This window comes from Clarias gariepinus, chromosome 18, assembly GCF_024256425.1.
Source record: "Clarias gariepinus isolate MV-2021 ecotype Netherlands chromosome 18, CGAR_prim_01v2, whole genome shotgun sequence".
Lineage (NCBI taxonomy): Eukaryota > Metazoa > Chordata > Actinopteri > Siluriformes > Clariidae > Clarias > Clarias gariepinus.
In genome coordinates this window covers 17,658,343-17,674,151 of record NC_071117.1, presented here as the reverse complement: position 1 = coordinate 17,674,151, position 15,809 = coordinate 17,658,343, and the positions used below count along the sequence as shown (strand labels likewise).

The window sequence follows — 15,809 nt, the reverse complement described above, 5'->3', positions numbered from 1 at the left end:
AACAGCTGAAATGAAATTGTGAACTCTTGTGCAATCATTTCTTGTTACTGGAAGATATTTGGCTTTGAATGTGTTTGACTCCTGACACACAAGGCCGTATGCGCACACACGCGCGCACACACACACACACACTCGCCATACAAAAGGCCAGCCATTTCACGGCTGATTGCTGGACGCCTGCTCCACTCCTGACACAAAGGGACGGCCATTCGGAGCTAGTGGCTCGGAAATGACAATTAAGCTCTTCTCTCATCACTTTCCTGCCTTTATACCTTCCGTGTGTGTGTGTGTATGTGTGTATGAGGGTCAGCTGTACTGTGAGGAGGATGTGTTGGCTGAAGGATGTTGCTGACTATTTAACTTGCCTCTTGGTTACGTTTAGACAAATATTTAGATTTAAGTATATTAGTTTTTTTCAAGTTTAAGCTTCTGAATGTGCCGTGTGTTCACTCAACTCATTAATATGCACTTTCATTTTTCAATTCACAGCAGTTCTTACAAATTAATAAATAAATATAGTTACAAGAAATGATGAGCGGGCCCAAGCACTCTGAGCCCTCACCAACCCGGTGAGTCATACCAATACCATTATGACATAACTTTAGAAAAGGGTTAAATTTTATGTTTAGATGTCAAAAAATCCCCAGATGCTGGAAAAAAGGGGGAAAAATGCGATGTCACTCTATGCGACGTCCCACAGAAAGTAATTAACCACTTAAGTAATTAACAACATAAGTTTGAGGCATCGTCACAGCTGACCCGTTTGAGATCTCTCTACAATTTTGCATCCTCAATGTCTTTAGATCACATAGGCCCGGTTTGGTGTATCAAATTCTAATGGGTGGGTTTTGCGAACGATCCAAAATACCGGACTGACTACCTGTCGAGTTGAGCTCATGACATGCAATGCGAAAATTGTTCAGCTCAATGAGCCCTAAATGTGTTTCATGTGCATACGTGCAAGTGCGTATAAGCTATGCCACAAAATCTTGTATGAAGGCCCCTGAGGGCCTCGTGCCATGCCCAGGGCCCAGACTCTAAGACCTCCTAATGGCAGAAGATTCCAACCTGTCTGCCAGTTTTCAGGAGTTTTTGAGCATGTTAAGACCTCCCAAAAGCCCAAAATGTTAAGGGACAATACAATAAACATGAGGGCCCTTCACACACTGACTACATGGGGCTGATGTCATAGTGCTAGGACCCTAAATGGACAAAAACATCTTCACCCAAGGCATGTGCACTTCCCTTATTGTAGTAATTACAGAAGTTCTTATATACACTGTTTTTTTTTTTTCTTTTAGGACATGAATATTAGGGCTGCAAATAATGATCATTTTAGATAATCAATTCATCCATCAATTATTGAAACAGACTGCAGATGTCACAATTGCTTGATAGCTTTTATTTATTGTTTTGTGCAGGTGCTAACTAACAAACTCAATGTTAAAATGTCTTTTAATTAACTTTGCAGATAAAACAATATCCAAAACAAAGGAAATGCAAAGTAGCAGCAATAAAATATAACTTAATTAAAACTAAATTAAGTTGAAATGTTAATTAGGAAAACTGACATTAATTCTGTGGTAAATGGCAGAGAAAAGTGCAGTGAAGTGTGAAGGGCTGGAGAGTGAGGCAATTTGGAAAAGCACACACACACACACACACAAACACACACACCTGAGGAGAATATGGAAAGCACAACAGCGCGTGAGAGAGACTGTGCGTGCGGAGCTCAGAAGTCGTGTGTGTGTGTGTGTGTGTTCCTGTGAGGGGGTAGAAAAAAGTGGAAAGTGCAACGGTGTGAGAGAGAACGAATGTACGGAACTCAAAAACCTACAATAAGCCGGCGTTGCTCGTACGTGTGTGAAATAAACTTCAAAAAGCTTCGTTGAGGAGAACTGGAGAAAAAAAAATTGTAGCAAAAAACACAAACCTGAGTCTCGTGTCCTTCACGACTTGGCCACGCCTCGCCAGCACAAAGGCTTTCCTTCTGATTCTAGCGGCGGTTTCGCTCGAGTTAAGAGGGAAATGTTCACACACACACTTTGGGGGTTTTTGTTGCTGAAGGTGTTCGCCATCGCTATTGCTAATACTCACTTCACTCCAGTCAGCCTGACACCTGCACGCCAGAGCGCTCACGGTTCACACAAGAATCAAGCGATGAACGAATCAACAATACAGTTCGATTTTAGATAGATAATGGTTTTATGTAAGCTAATATATTACCGTTTTTATCCACTACTTTGTGCCTGTGACTGAATAATTTATATATATTTTTTCTATGCAACCTAAAGACTCTTACACTAACGTTCTGCGTTGGGAAACGAAATATTGCGTCTGATTTTTTTTTTTTCTGTTAGATTTTTGTTTTGCTAACGACCAGCTGTCTAGACCGACAGTTCTGTGTATTTTTGCACAAGTGTGACTGAGTTCCATTTCCCTCTTTTGTATACGTTTTTAAACACTTCTTTGTAAACTATTTGCAAGAGCATCAACATGTAAAGTCTGGTATTTATGAATATGAAAATCGAACTTCAGGAAACACTTTTATATCCTACAGTAATGCACAAATGATGATGATAAACTAGATTATAGACCACGGTTACGACCACGGTGCGTTCACACGTGCTCCCTCGCAAAAAAAACCCAAAACAATAAAATCCAGCCCGTGCTTGTGGAGGTAAAAAAAAATAAAAAATTCTTTATGAATGAGTGTTTAGACGTGACGAGGTTTTGGGTTTTGATGATGAGCGATAAACGCCTCCTGTGTGATGATACAGAAATAAACTGAGAGACAGCATTCGTGCGGTTGCAACGTCAAAATATCGTGTTTATTCAAATGCTTGAACGCGTTTACACGTTAGTTTTGTACTATATTAAGAAGCATCTGTGTTTCCGATCATGCTTAGTGGTTATTTTTAAACACAGTCTTTTCACTGACACTGCGTGACCTTCATTATGTAACTGCAGCTGAAATGTGTGCTCCAAAATGGTGTGTGTGTGTGTGTTTAAGGCCCAAGAGCAGTTCTCTCCTTCCTGCTGTCAATTATTCAGCTCCATTCAGCGGCACACACTCCTGTTCAGAGAGCTCAGCTTGACTAAACTGTCCCAGTGTGCACGTGTCCAGTCACTTACAGGGCTGTGTGGAACAGAAAGGGGCTGTCCCCAGACTGCTCCAACAAAGTTCCGAGCGTGAAATTGTCCAGAATGTCTCGGTAGACTGAAGCATTAGGAGTTTCTTTCATTGGAAGGAAGTGGCCGAACCCAATGATTGAAAAAACAACCTTGCACCAGTTCCAACATGACTGTGCGCCAGTGCACAAAGCATAATCCATAAAGACATGGATGTGCGAGTTTGGTGTGGAAGAACTTGACTGGAGTCCTCATCTCAACCTGATGGAACACCTTTGGGATGAATTAGAGCGATTTAGGATGAACTTCTCGTCCAACATTGGTGTCTGACCTCAGAAATGCACTTCTGGAAAATTTCCATGAACTTGTGGAAATCCTTTCCAGAGGAGGTCAAGCTGTTAGAGCTGCAACGTCATATTAAACCCTACGGATTAGGAATTGGATGTTACTCAAGTCCAGTGGGCTTTTATTGTCACTTCAGCCATATACAGTTTAGTACACAGTGAAACATTCCTCCAGGACCAAGGTGCTACATACAAAATAAATTAACAATGTAAATTAACAGAAACTAACTAGGTAACTAAAAACCCTAATTAGCTGAGACAAGACAGATTGACATTTTAAGTTAACAGAGAACTATCTAAGTTTTTATACAAAAGAGACAACATAACGTGCACATGTGCAAACAAGAGCGACGAACATGACATTACAATACTTTGTGCTAATGAGTTGAGGTAGTGGGAGGAGTAACAGTAAACAGTAAATGTTCGTTGTAAGTAGCAGCAAAGATAAAAATACTTTGTGCAAATTAGCAATTGATGAATGTTCATGAGGGAATTCTTATGAGAATGAGAGGAGTTAATCTATGTGATGTGTGTGTGTGTGTGTGTGTTTTTATCAGTCCAGTCCCTTTTTTTTAAATAAATGAAGAAAAAAAATTCCCCCTCGATTTTCTCCCTAATTTAGTCGTGTTCAATTCCTCCCAGTCACTAGAGGGCACCACATTAAGGCTACTACGACCTCTTATTCGGGAGAGCCTCAGACTATCACGGGTTTCCTTCGAACCACGTGACGCCAGCCAACCACATGTTTTCAAACTGCTTGCTCACGCACCGTTGGGAGCGGCGTAACACACTCGGAGGACAGCGCTATTCGTTCATTCCGCTGGCGTGAGCTCAAAGACTCCTCTGATTGGCTGTGGAGCCGTGATTAATGTGGGAGCACGAAGTACCGCTCATCCCTCCCCTCTGAGAGAGATCGGCCAATCGGCTCTCTCTAGACCTCCGGCTGCGAGAGGTTACACCATCACCTGGGAATCGAACTCGCGATCTCCGGGTGATGGGACGAGTGCTTTACCACTGCGCTACTTTTTGTTGAGGATACTAAGTGTTACTTAAGTTTATATGCAAATAAAGGCTGACGAGCGAATACTTTTGGCAATATGGTACATTTGTAGAAATGTAAAGAATTCAGCGTGCAGTTTGAGCCCATGTATGCGGAAGAGGGTCGATATTATAATTAGTAAGAACCGCGCTCTCAATCGTTTCTTTTTCATCAGGAGTCTCGCGGCTCTGTTCTGTGGTAGCGATGCCGCTCATGTCATGGCTGTGAACATTATTTACATTTCAACTCCTACACCGGATGTAGTTTAAAGGTCAGCGATCAAATCGCTTTTTTCACAGCATTTTATCTGCTCACGGGTGATTACGGAATGTAAAGTCTCAGGAAAAACACGGCCGCCATATTTTAATCAAACTAATTCTGCCGCAGGTTAACATAATAATATATATATATTTTTTTTTGATAATGGAAACAAACGTTAAGTCATTTTTTCATTAGTGATGAATAAATTGAAAGCAGTGATGCCGCTATCCTGGCAAAACGCAAGAAAAATAGAGAGCTATGGTGTATGATGGAGAAAAAGACTGTGTGTGTGTGCGCTCGACTTAACATGGCAAGGCTGGAGCTTTCATGGCAAAGAGCAGAACAGAGAAGAGAAAGGAAAGCCTGGCACATGAACACGAGAGACCGAGGTAACTCAATCCCAACAGGACGGCTCCCTGGATCACCTTTCGTATGTGTGTGTGTATGAGCGAGAGTGTGTGCATGCATGAGAGCGAGAGTGATAAGCAGAGGTAGCTACCTCATGCTCATGCGTACAGCCTGTAATTCGGCACCAGGACGGTGACGTACGAGACACGCATGCACACACGCAGGGATAAAGAGTGCCCTCTAGGTCATCCCTCCTCCATCAGGTCACAAGGCACAGCGGCAGCCAATCACGGAGCTCCGCCAGCCGCGACACCTCAGCGAAGGAGTAGGCCGGGGAAGCGGAGCTGCCTTCACACAGAAGCCCGAACACACACAGCCTTTCAGAGTGCTGAAAGAGCAGAAAAATGTGTGTGTGGGGGTTTTCTCTGAGCGAGACACTCATTGTGACCCTTAACAGTGTTTTTTTTTGTTTCGCTCCCACTTTTATGTGCGTATATACACACACACACACACACACACACACACACACACACACACACACAGAGAATGACATACAACGTGCAACATGCTCACATCGAGAACAAATAAAAAGAGAAAGCCGGACGTCCCTATGTTGACGGTACACACAGTCGCTCCCCCGCTGTGCCGTGGTCCAGTTCAGTCAGCGGTTGTTTTTCCTGTACACGTGAAACGGTCTCGTCCACACTTTGGGACTGATGGAAATAAAGACCACTGAAGAAACACTTTGCAGTTATTTTGATGGCAGTCTCACAGCTTTTGTTCGTTCGCTGAAAAAGACAACTCGATTGTGCTTGTTTTCTGCTGCAGTTCTGTAGTCAGGCAGAACATTTTATTTATTTGTTTGTTTTTTTTTCCCTCTCTGCCAAACGTGACCGTTTCAGAAGAAGCATCTGGTTCAATTTTATAAGCAGTAGGTCGTGCAGTGAAAGGGTGTTTACACACTTGAGCACGCATGCAATAAATACATATAGACTATTTTACTATGTTTACGTTATTTTACAAATTGTTAGATAAAAATTTTGCGCCGTGAAATATGGTCAGGTGCATAAGTATTTGGACGATGACACGGTGATATCTTGGTCTTTCTCCCGGTGAATGAACGAAATGAATTTAAAATGGTAAACGGTCAGTTTTGTTTGACCGCTGGTTTTGCAGGCTCAAAAGTACTTGGACAAATTAAGTAGAGGATTGTTCTTAGATCCATAAATTCAAATCATTTGCAGTCAATGAGAACCCAAAGTTTAAGCCTCTGGGTGTCACCAAATTCTGAGTTTCTTCCCTTTACCTGCTTCTTTCAAAAAAAAATTTCTTCTGTAAGCATAAAGCATGCGAAATTGCACTGAAGTCAATTGAACGATTTAGGGCCTGAAGAACATTTATTTTCAATTAAATTTACATGTAGGCAGAGAGATGAACCCAAATACTGAATATTAAAGATATCATCATCATCATCATCATCATCATCCTTCCACTGGCAGCTATCCATGTGCATGCCATAACACTGCCTCCACCATGGTTGACAGGTGATGTGGTTTGATTCGAACCATGAGCCCTTCCATTCCTTCTGAATATTTTTTGTTCTTCTTGAACCAGGAGTCAGACATTTATGAAAGCATCCTATATTTCTGGACTAGACTTTAGTCTGTATGTCTACATGCTTGCTCAAAGATGCTTATTATCGTTAATAGCTTAATATTTCCAGGAAACTTTAAGTAAGTTGAATATTCGCTTATACAGTAGTTGTTTATAAACTGTATCTGCACACTTTACGAACAAGCATCGTGTCTCTTGTTTTTCAGATCAATGTACGGGTGACTACGATGGATGCGGAGCTGGAGTTTGCCATCCAGCCCAACACCACAGGCAAACAACTATTTGACCAGGTATGTGCAGAACCTCCATGAGTACAGTGGGTCTGGTTTGGCTAAAACTGCCACAATATGACTGTTAATCTTGTATTTGACTGCTTTAACCTAAATTTCAGGATGTTTAAAGTTAATTTTCTAATATTAGTCGTTATTTTCTATATAATCTAGTTATTTTCTATATTCTTTAGTTGCATTTTCTTTTTCATACACTATTTTTCTTAAAAAAAATCTTTTAATGTAATACTTTTTAAAAAAATTCTTTTTAGGTCATAGCCGGTTGCAAAAGCATTTCACTGTGTATTTGGCAAATAAAATCTGAATTGATTTCAAATATCTACAAAAAAAAAAAAAAAAAAAAGATGGTGTTTAGGATTTTGACATTTTCTTAAATTTCCCCTTAAATTTAGGACTAAATCTTAGTAAAGATAAAAATGATTCATGGACCATCTTAGCCCTAAAAACAGCTCCTAAGGTGAAAATTGTTAAGAATAGAGAGGAGGACTTTTAAAAGGCTTAAGAGTTTCTATAGCAGAGGACAAAATGGCGAAAAGAAGAAATATTCTCCAAATACTGAACGTAAAGCTAAAAGTAAACACTGATCTTCTGTCTAATTAGTTTTTCTTGTTGTTTTACTTCCTTCCATCTCTCTTGGATTGTTGGCTTCATACCATTCAAAAGTGCAACTTAAATAAACTGTCCTACAATCATGTAAACTGGCAAAAATCTGAGCCATTTTGCTCCATCAATCTGAAATAAATCACAAGTAATAAAATCAGTATAGTAAATAAATGTAAGAACTTAAATATAGTAACTACTGTGTATAAATTGGCCGCTTCAAAAGTAGACACATTTTCAACATTTGGGTTTTTTAATTAACTTTAAAATATTTAGCCTATAACAGAAACTTTGCGTAAAGTAGCCTGCAGACATGATTATACAAACATTATGATTTCACTGTCGGTTCTATTATCATACAATCTTTTTTTTATTTATTAATTTTTTTTAAACAAAGAGCGCATTTCAAGACCTTTTACCTAATTTTTTTTTAACCAACATGGTTAACCACACCTCCTCACTAAGGTAAAGGTTTTTGTACTTTCCTCAGAGAGAGTTGCTCCGAGAAGTTTCCTAAATCACTTTTAGTCTAGGACTCCCAGCTAGGACTTTTTAGGCTAAGATAGGAGCGCTCTGAGAGAATCTTAAGAACCTTTGTGAATACGGCCCAGCGTGTTCGCAGAAGATCCTTCAGGCGCTGTAAGTTGCCAGGTGTGGCCTCCATAAATCCGCAACTTGTTTGACCCGCACAGCCCATGGATGCTCGATTAGATTGAGAAATCAACTTGTTTGACCTGCACACCCCATGGATGCTTAATTAGATTGAGAAATCTGAGGAATTTGGAGGTCAGATCAATAACCTTGTACTCTTTGCCTGCTAAGCCCCACACACAGCAAGCTGTGATGCACTGAGTGTTCTGCTTTAAAAAAATAGCCGGTTGTCATGAACATTTTTCAGTGATTTGTGCTACACTGTGGGATTGGAGGGGGAAATACTGTATATTTCAGTAGGTCTGTAAAAAAAAAACAATTTTTTTTTTTTATTCATTACAAATATGTTTTACACAGTGGTCTAAACTAGACAGTTTTTGATCTTTACACTCCTAGACAGTATTCTGACTGAAAGGCATCTTTCATCAGGCCGATGATTGTGTAGGGCTGGAAACTTGCTTGTTGACGATGATGTTAAGCAGTTGGAATGAAAAATTGTGCAACATGGGTTCAGACTGAAATGCACAGACTTGCATGTTTCACTTTTGCAACACTGCAGCTACCAACGAGGTCCTAGTTCACCACACTGACCGTTAAAGGTTCACAGGAGAACTTTGTAATGATTTCCAGTAAGACATGGGCAGTTAAGGAGAAAGAAAATGCACCACATTCACAAGAACGTTTTAATAAATGTTCTATTAGTTAACTTTTACACATTCTCTAATGGAGTGTCTGTTAAAGCAGGCACGACTTTACTTCAAGCATCAGCTTCCGAAATAAAAACAAACACTCGGATCCATAGTTCTGTTTGACCCGTAGGAAATAAATAATTAAATAATGCAAAAACAGATAAACATTAACTATGCGTCAGCACAATATTTACCTCCAAGCTGTTGTTGATTCTTATATTAAACAGCTGTCATTTGTTAATGATGATAAAGAATGCATGCGTTGTGGTTGCACAGCTGGCTCATTGTTTGAATATGGAGCAAGACGACGAAGCGCCAGATGGTGAGTGCAAACTAGTTGTACAAATAATAATAATAAAAAAAAGAATAAAAAGAATTGGCAATGAAGAAGAAGAAAAGGAAGTACGAGCATGCAATGATATAAATTCACCGGCCACTTTAATAGGAACACCTGTATACCAGCTTGGATTAGAACAAAAATTAAAAATCATCAGGTGGTGATGTTTGTTTCTTCACTTTTCAGCTGTATAGTTCTGTTGGGCCTGTGCCCACTGTTACCTCAGACTTTTTTTTTTCTTTTATTAACAGGATTTTAATCCGGTGGTTTCACCTAAAGGCTTCATTTAAATCTCTTTTCGGTGCATGCTTGAACGCTTTTCTTTTCATAGTTGTAAAGAGTGATTAATTGAATTGCCATGTTGGCTTAAACAAGTCTGGTCGTTCTTTTCTGACTTTTTCTTAAAAAAAAAAAAAAAGATCCTTGCTCACATACCTGATGTTTTTTTTTTTTTTTTATTATTCTTTTTTTCCCTGCAACATTCTGTGTATATTCAAGACTTTCATTCAATCTCTTTTTCAACTCCCAGAGATTAGCAGTTTCTGAAATAACACAAATTAATCCCTCAGACACAAGCCATCATGCCGGGTTTAGCTTAAGTTAAAGTACGCTTTATTTCATACTAATGTAAAGTAACATTGCGGCTTTTTGGTGATTATGAATGACCCACACTGAGGTGCTAGTCCATGTATACACTCTGCAATGTTAATGCCAAAGTCAAAAATATTCAGTTGCCAAATCTGAGATCTTTTTATCTTTTACATTTTTTAAATGGCATTTCCTAGGATGACAATTTCCAACTATGTCCTAAGGACAAACTTTGCCCCCCAACTTACAAAGAAGCAGGCTTTTAGTGTTTAAAAGTCTTTTCAAACCTGTTTACTTTACTGCCTCTCAGTGCATTATACTCCATTACTATTGACCTCAAGGCCACTTAGATTGAAAAATCAATTGTTCAGTTTGCTACTTGTTGATCAGCTGTTTTATAACCTTTAGCACCTCACAAGATTATAATTTTTTTTTTTTACTGATTTCTGGCTCCTTTCTAAGCAAGTGTTTTTGTCAGGATCAAGAACCTTGGACAAAAATCAGGCCTGGTCTGGCCAAGAAAGTCTGGTCAGTTTTGTTAAGCTGCTTGACCAAGAGAATGCTTCTCTGCAACAATGGGGCCAGGGGTTGCTCAGTGGTTAAGGCATTGGACTACGGTCCGGAAGATCTCAGGTTCAAACCCCACAACCACCAAGTTGCCACTGTTGGGCCCTTGAGCAAGGCCCTTAACCCTCAGATGTGTAATGGGATAAAAATGTAAGTCGCTCTGGATAAGAGCATCTGTCAAATGCCCAAATGTAAATGCTGGAATGATGAACACAATTTCTCCAAAAGATATGACCTCTTTTGGGGTTTTGATACTGGTGTTCGAGCCTGGGAATAGAAAATGGGAACCAATCACTTGTCCTCTTGAAAATGGTGGTCTGGGGTTTGCTTGCCAAGGAGTGATTGGTGGAACCTGCCAGATTACTTCCTGTTTCAAGTTTCATGGGGTTGGGAAATTGGTTATTAGACTTCCTGATGTATAAACCCAGGCTTTCACAAGACCCGAGCTGGTGTAAGTGCTTATAAAAAATGCACATCATCTTCGACCTGGATTAAAATATTTTTAGATGAGCTCCATCTTTTCCATGATGACATTCAATGTATCCAAACAAGTCTGTTGGTATTAAAGGAATAAATGGAGGAATGTAGTTTTTACCATTTTTGTAGACCTGCAAGTGTCTTTATCTAGTGTAAGATAAAGGTTTTTGTACTTTCCTTACTCAGAGTTGCTCTGAGAAGTTTCCTAAGTCACTTTTAGTCTAGGACTCCCAGCAAGGACTTTTTAGGCTAAGATAGGAGCTCTCTGAGAGAATTCTAAAAAGGTTTGTGAATGAGCCCAGGTGACTAAACGCAGCAGTCAAGTGGATCGGATTTATGGAAATAAAAAATGTCACTGGATTCCCTCTTTTATAGAGGTCAAGCTCTCATATATTTTATTCTTGTATAAGGAACAGAATAAAGGGAGACTAATTGCATGCTTTGACATGCTTTTTGAAAGACCTGGGCATCTTTACAGGAAGGCCATTCGATACTTAAGATGACACTAAACTATGGGTCATTGCTATTTAAAGGCCATCATGGCAATTTCAGATGCTCAACCACATTGCCAGTAACGGGTGCTAAAGAGATTGGGCTAATGTTTCTCCATGAAGTCTTAATAGAGAGTCATGCAGGTGTGTTTTGTGTTGTACAGTTTATAGTTTAAAAAATCATTTTTAATCTAATGTTCTCCATTTTAGAACAAGTGTGGAATGTGGAAGTCACGCTTCCAATAACGTTTGCTTAATGATATGCAAAAAGAGAACTAGAGTTTGTTGGGTGAAACATCAAGATGAAGTGTACTGGTCTGTTAAAACTCGAACTTTATCTATTAAAAGTAGAAGCTTGTCTTTATTAGACGTGTAGTTTGTTACCACTCAGTCGTCTTGCAGAAGTTTTTGTATACTCTTGTGGTTGTGCGCTTTTTTTTTTTTTTTTCAGTTCTTTCTTTTGTAACGGTGACCTCACCTTAACACTTCCTCTCATTGCGCACTTTCAGCTTGGGTGTATTCTCGCTTGTGCGGAAGCCATGTCAGTCATGCAGCAATAGCACCACAGCCATTTGCAGATCAATCAACCGCATAAAGAAATGCGAGGAGTCCTAAGAGCTGCGAGTTGTGTGCACTGTTGTGGAATTTCTAAAACCTTACGTGACCAAGAGAACACTAACACCAAGTTAATACCAATTTCATTTTTACATTTTAGTAAATGACTAAATGAATACATATGTAGACAGACTCATAAATCCACTGGAACACCTGTAGATGCGCTCTTTTGTAGAATGATTCAGTAATGTGTCAAGAGCACCGTGCATAAAATCACAGCTTGAGAACTTCAACTGGTGAAGGAGAATCGAATAACTGCTCTTTACAACTGTGGTGAGCAGAAAAGCATCTTAGAACACGAAACATGCCAGAACTTAGAATTGGTAATCTATAGACAGGAGACTGTTCTTAGCAGAACCCAAATGTTATTTCACTATTGTAGTCCAATCAATTGTGACTTATTGGAAGCTTCAGTGAAGTGAACAAGTATTTGCCCCTCCCCCCTTGCATATTTGTCACACTTAAGTGATTTATATAATTTAGCTAATTTAATATTTTTATATTTTAAATATTACACAAACATACCCTGCGGAAAATATAAAATGCCGTTTCTTTTGCCGAGGGTGATTTCATTTATTAGGGGAAATAAGTCTTTAATTTAAACTATATAATTCAAAAAAAACTTTTAAAAAAACTAATCGAGTAATTTTAATTGAGTAAAGTAATTTAACCCAATACCTGGTTTTGAAACTGCAATTAAGCGTTTGCGAAGTTTGCGAGTCTTTCGCCTCGCTGTGGAGGAATTTTGACCCACTGTTCTTTGCAGAATCGTTTTACTTCAGGCACATTGGAGGGTTTCGATCGTGGTCCGCAGTTTGATTAAAGTCTGGACTTGGACTAAGCCGCTCCACTTGGGTAGACTTGCTGGTGTTTTTCAGATCATATTTCTACTTCTAATGTGTATAGAATTGTGATTATTTATGGATTCAACATTCAAGATTTCAACAACGACAAAAAAAGAATAATAACATTTTTTATATTTACAGTGTAATACGGTTTAACAACAGTCTCCTAGAACACATGGGTATAAGTAAATAAGTAAAGTGACGAGTGGTGGCAAAGTGACGTAATATACGTAATTTATAGAAATGCGATATACATTGAACCGGCACCTAGGTATCGTAATAACGTCCAATCATGGAGTGACTGGTGGTTCCCATCCCTAATGTGAGAAACAGCAACCAGCTGGACCGCTCATTCAAATTCAGTCTTTAGAAGCTGTGCTCATTTGCTTAATGCTGGTCAGTGATAACGGCAACTTGAATCTCTTTTGGCTACCAATGAGTGCAAAAGTTTGAACCCTCTGCAAACAAAAAAATAGAAACTTCACAGATGGTCTTTTATTATTAAGTCTAGTAAGTTATAAATATTCTCCATCTTGTAGCTACTTCCTCTTTTGTATTCTCTGGGAATCCTTTCATTTTCGTCCCCCGTTTTTCTCATAGATCTGCACGGCTCATCCAGATGTTGCATAGTGCCGCCTTCAGATTTAGGTCTGGAAATGATGGTGCTTTGTGGAACGGTTTTCATTTCTTGCACTTCTGGATTAGCTTTATTTCTTCAATTAATCTTTTTTCAATAAAAAAAAACAGTTAGTTATAAATGATTTGTTACATGGTTGTATATTTTCCTGTTTGTTTTGCAAGCATTGATAGTTTAAATGTTTATATAATTTGTAATGGCATTTTTAACACTATGCTTCTGTCTCTAGGTGGTGAAGACCGTGGGGTTGCGTGAGGTCTGGTTTTTCGGGTTGCAGTACACGGACAGTAAGGGTTACACCACATGGCTGAAGCTCAATAAGAAGGTAAAGCTCTTTCTCCTTTCCAAAGCCACTGCCAGCCTCGTAGCTCCAGCTCCTATTAGCTTGCTGTTAGCCCCGTGCCTCAGATGTGCAGTTTAATGGGCTTCCTGCTCTGCAGTGCCAAGCTGTAAAAAGAAGCCTTCGGGCAGAACGCTTCAGATGGAAAAGTGAATATATGTGTGTGTGTATGTGTGTTGGCACACACTTTCGTTAAGTGAAGCTCAACTCTGCATTCTCATGAGTATCATGTGTTCCCCTGAGCCTGTATGTGTGGCTATGTGCGTGTAAGAGAAAGAAAAGGCAAAAGAAAACGAGTTTAATGGTAGATGATTCGATCGAAACGATCCTAGTCATCATTACAGCATTGAACCGTTACGACCATGTAATGGTGGATTTGAGGTGGTCAAAATTCAGGATGTAGTTTATCGAGGATTAAATAATGATGATGAATAAATAAAGAATCGGCTTCATTTCATTCATGGTTCACTAAGGTCCTATTTTAGAATGATTTCAGTAGAAATAGGTTGGTCCTCCGGTAGATTATAATCTCAGTGCCTCTTGTTTCGTAGGTGACTCAGCAGGATGTAAAGAAGGAGAACCCGCTGCAGTTCAAATTCAGAGCGAAGTTCTTTCCAGAGGACGTTTCTGAAGAGCTGATCCAGGAGATCACACAGCGCCTGTTCTTTCTTCAGGTAACAGGAAAGGATTATTCAGCTTACTGTTAATAAAATCTTGTTTTTATTATTATTAGGTCAAGCAACTTTGTACCAAAAATCATTTGGTGTATGTAACTGCCTCACAAAATCTAAGTCTAATCGTTTGTTTGTCCGCCTTTATGGTGGTGCAAAAATGATTCCTCATGCTCCCAGAATCACTCTTTCACAGTTTGAGTCCTGAAATGTGCCTGTGCTATGAGGGATGGGAAAAAAACCTCCATAGATGTGATCGCTTGGTCATTCAGTACATTCAGGTCATCAGCTGACTTCATTTCATTGCCACATAGTGTTGCTGAGTGACCTGACCAACTGAGGCAACCCCAGATCATAACACTGACTCCAGGGGCTTGTACAGTGGACACTATGAATGATGGGTGCAGTGATTCATGTGCTTTACCATGACGCGCCCATCAATTTAAAAAAGGGTCAACCTGGGCTAACAGGACCACACTACCTTTTTCTATTGCTCCAAAGTTCAATCATTTGGCCCCCTAGAAAACGGAACCCTGTTTTTCTCAGAGTTGTCTCAGCATTTAGACTGTGTTGTTGTTTTTTTTGCCCACCACATTTCCTCCATGGAGTTGGATTCTGCACTGTTCTTCCAGGCGTGAATAGTGCATTTGGACAGTTTTTAACATAAGTTCATTTCAACATTTTAGTTGTTTTCTTTGCTTTTCATGCTGGGACGTGTAATGCAATATATTAGGGTTCCGCCGATATGATTTTTATTTCAACAATTTTCAGGGCTGATGCCGATAAGGATAATTAGTAACGAATTCGCCAGATAATCAGTCTGGTTTCAAAATTTAGAGTAACGCAAAATCCTGCACAAAATGTTGTTAAAATATCTTTAAACACGCCTTTAATTGAAGGAGAACTTTAGCTTTTAATATATATATATTTTTTAAATAAATAAAGTAACTAGAGATGGTGAACAAAATTATGAGTTAGTTATAAGCTTTTATGAGTCGGCATTTTTTTATAATCCTACAGGTAGTGCACTCTGAACTATTTACATTTTTTTCATCCTGTGTGGTAGAAGTTAGGTTTAGAAATAAAACAAAAAATTAATAATATATAATAATAATAATAAAGTTTGTTTAGAAATGATAATTATGGTTTGCGAGTTATGTGCTACTTAGTAAACGCATCTTTTTTGCTTAATTCAATTTAAAGTTAAATGTCACTATTATAGTCAAAGTTAGTTTGTAATGTATAAATGCTGCTCCTGGGTTTTTAAGTGAGA

The 15,809-nt window shown here is 39.1% G+C and overlaps 1 protein-coding gene across 1 annotated transcript in view; it reads left to right on the top strand.

The window, feature by feature from the left end:
• Positions 1–15,809, top strand: part of LOC128506874 (radixin) — a 49,980-nt gene that overhangs the window by 19,393 nt on the left and 14,778 nt on the right. The window contains exons 3-5 of the mRNA XM_053477482.1: positions 6,945–7,028; positions 13,755–13,850; positions 14,417–14,539. Of these exons, the coding sequence (XP_053333457.1) occupies positions 6,945–7,028; positions 13,755–13,850; positions 14,417–14,539 (303 nt within the window). The remainder of the gene's footprint in view (positions 1–6,944; positions 7,029–13,754; positions 13,851–14,416; positions 14,540–15,809) is intronic.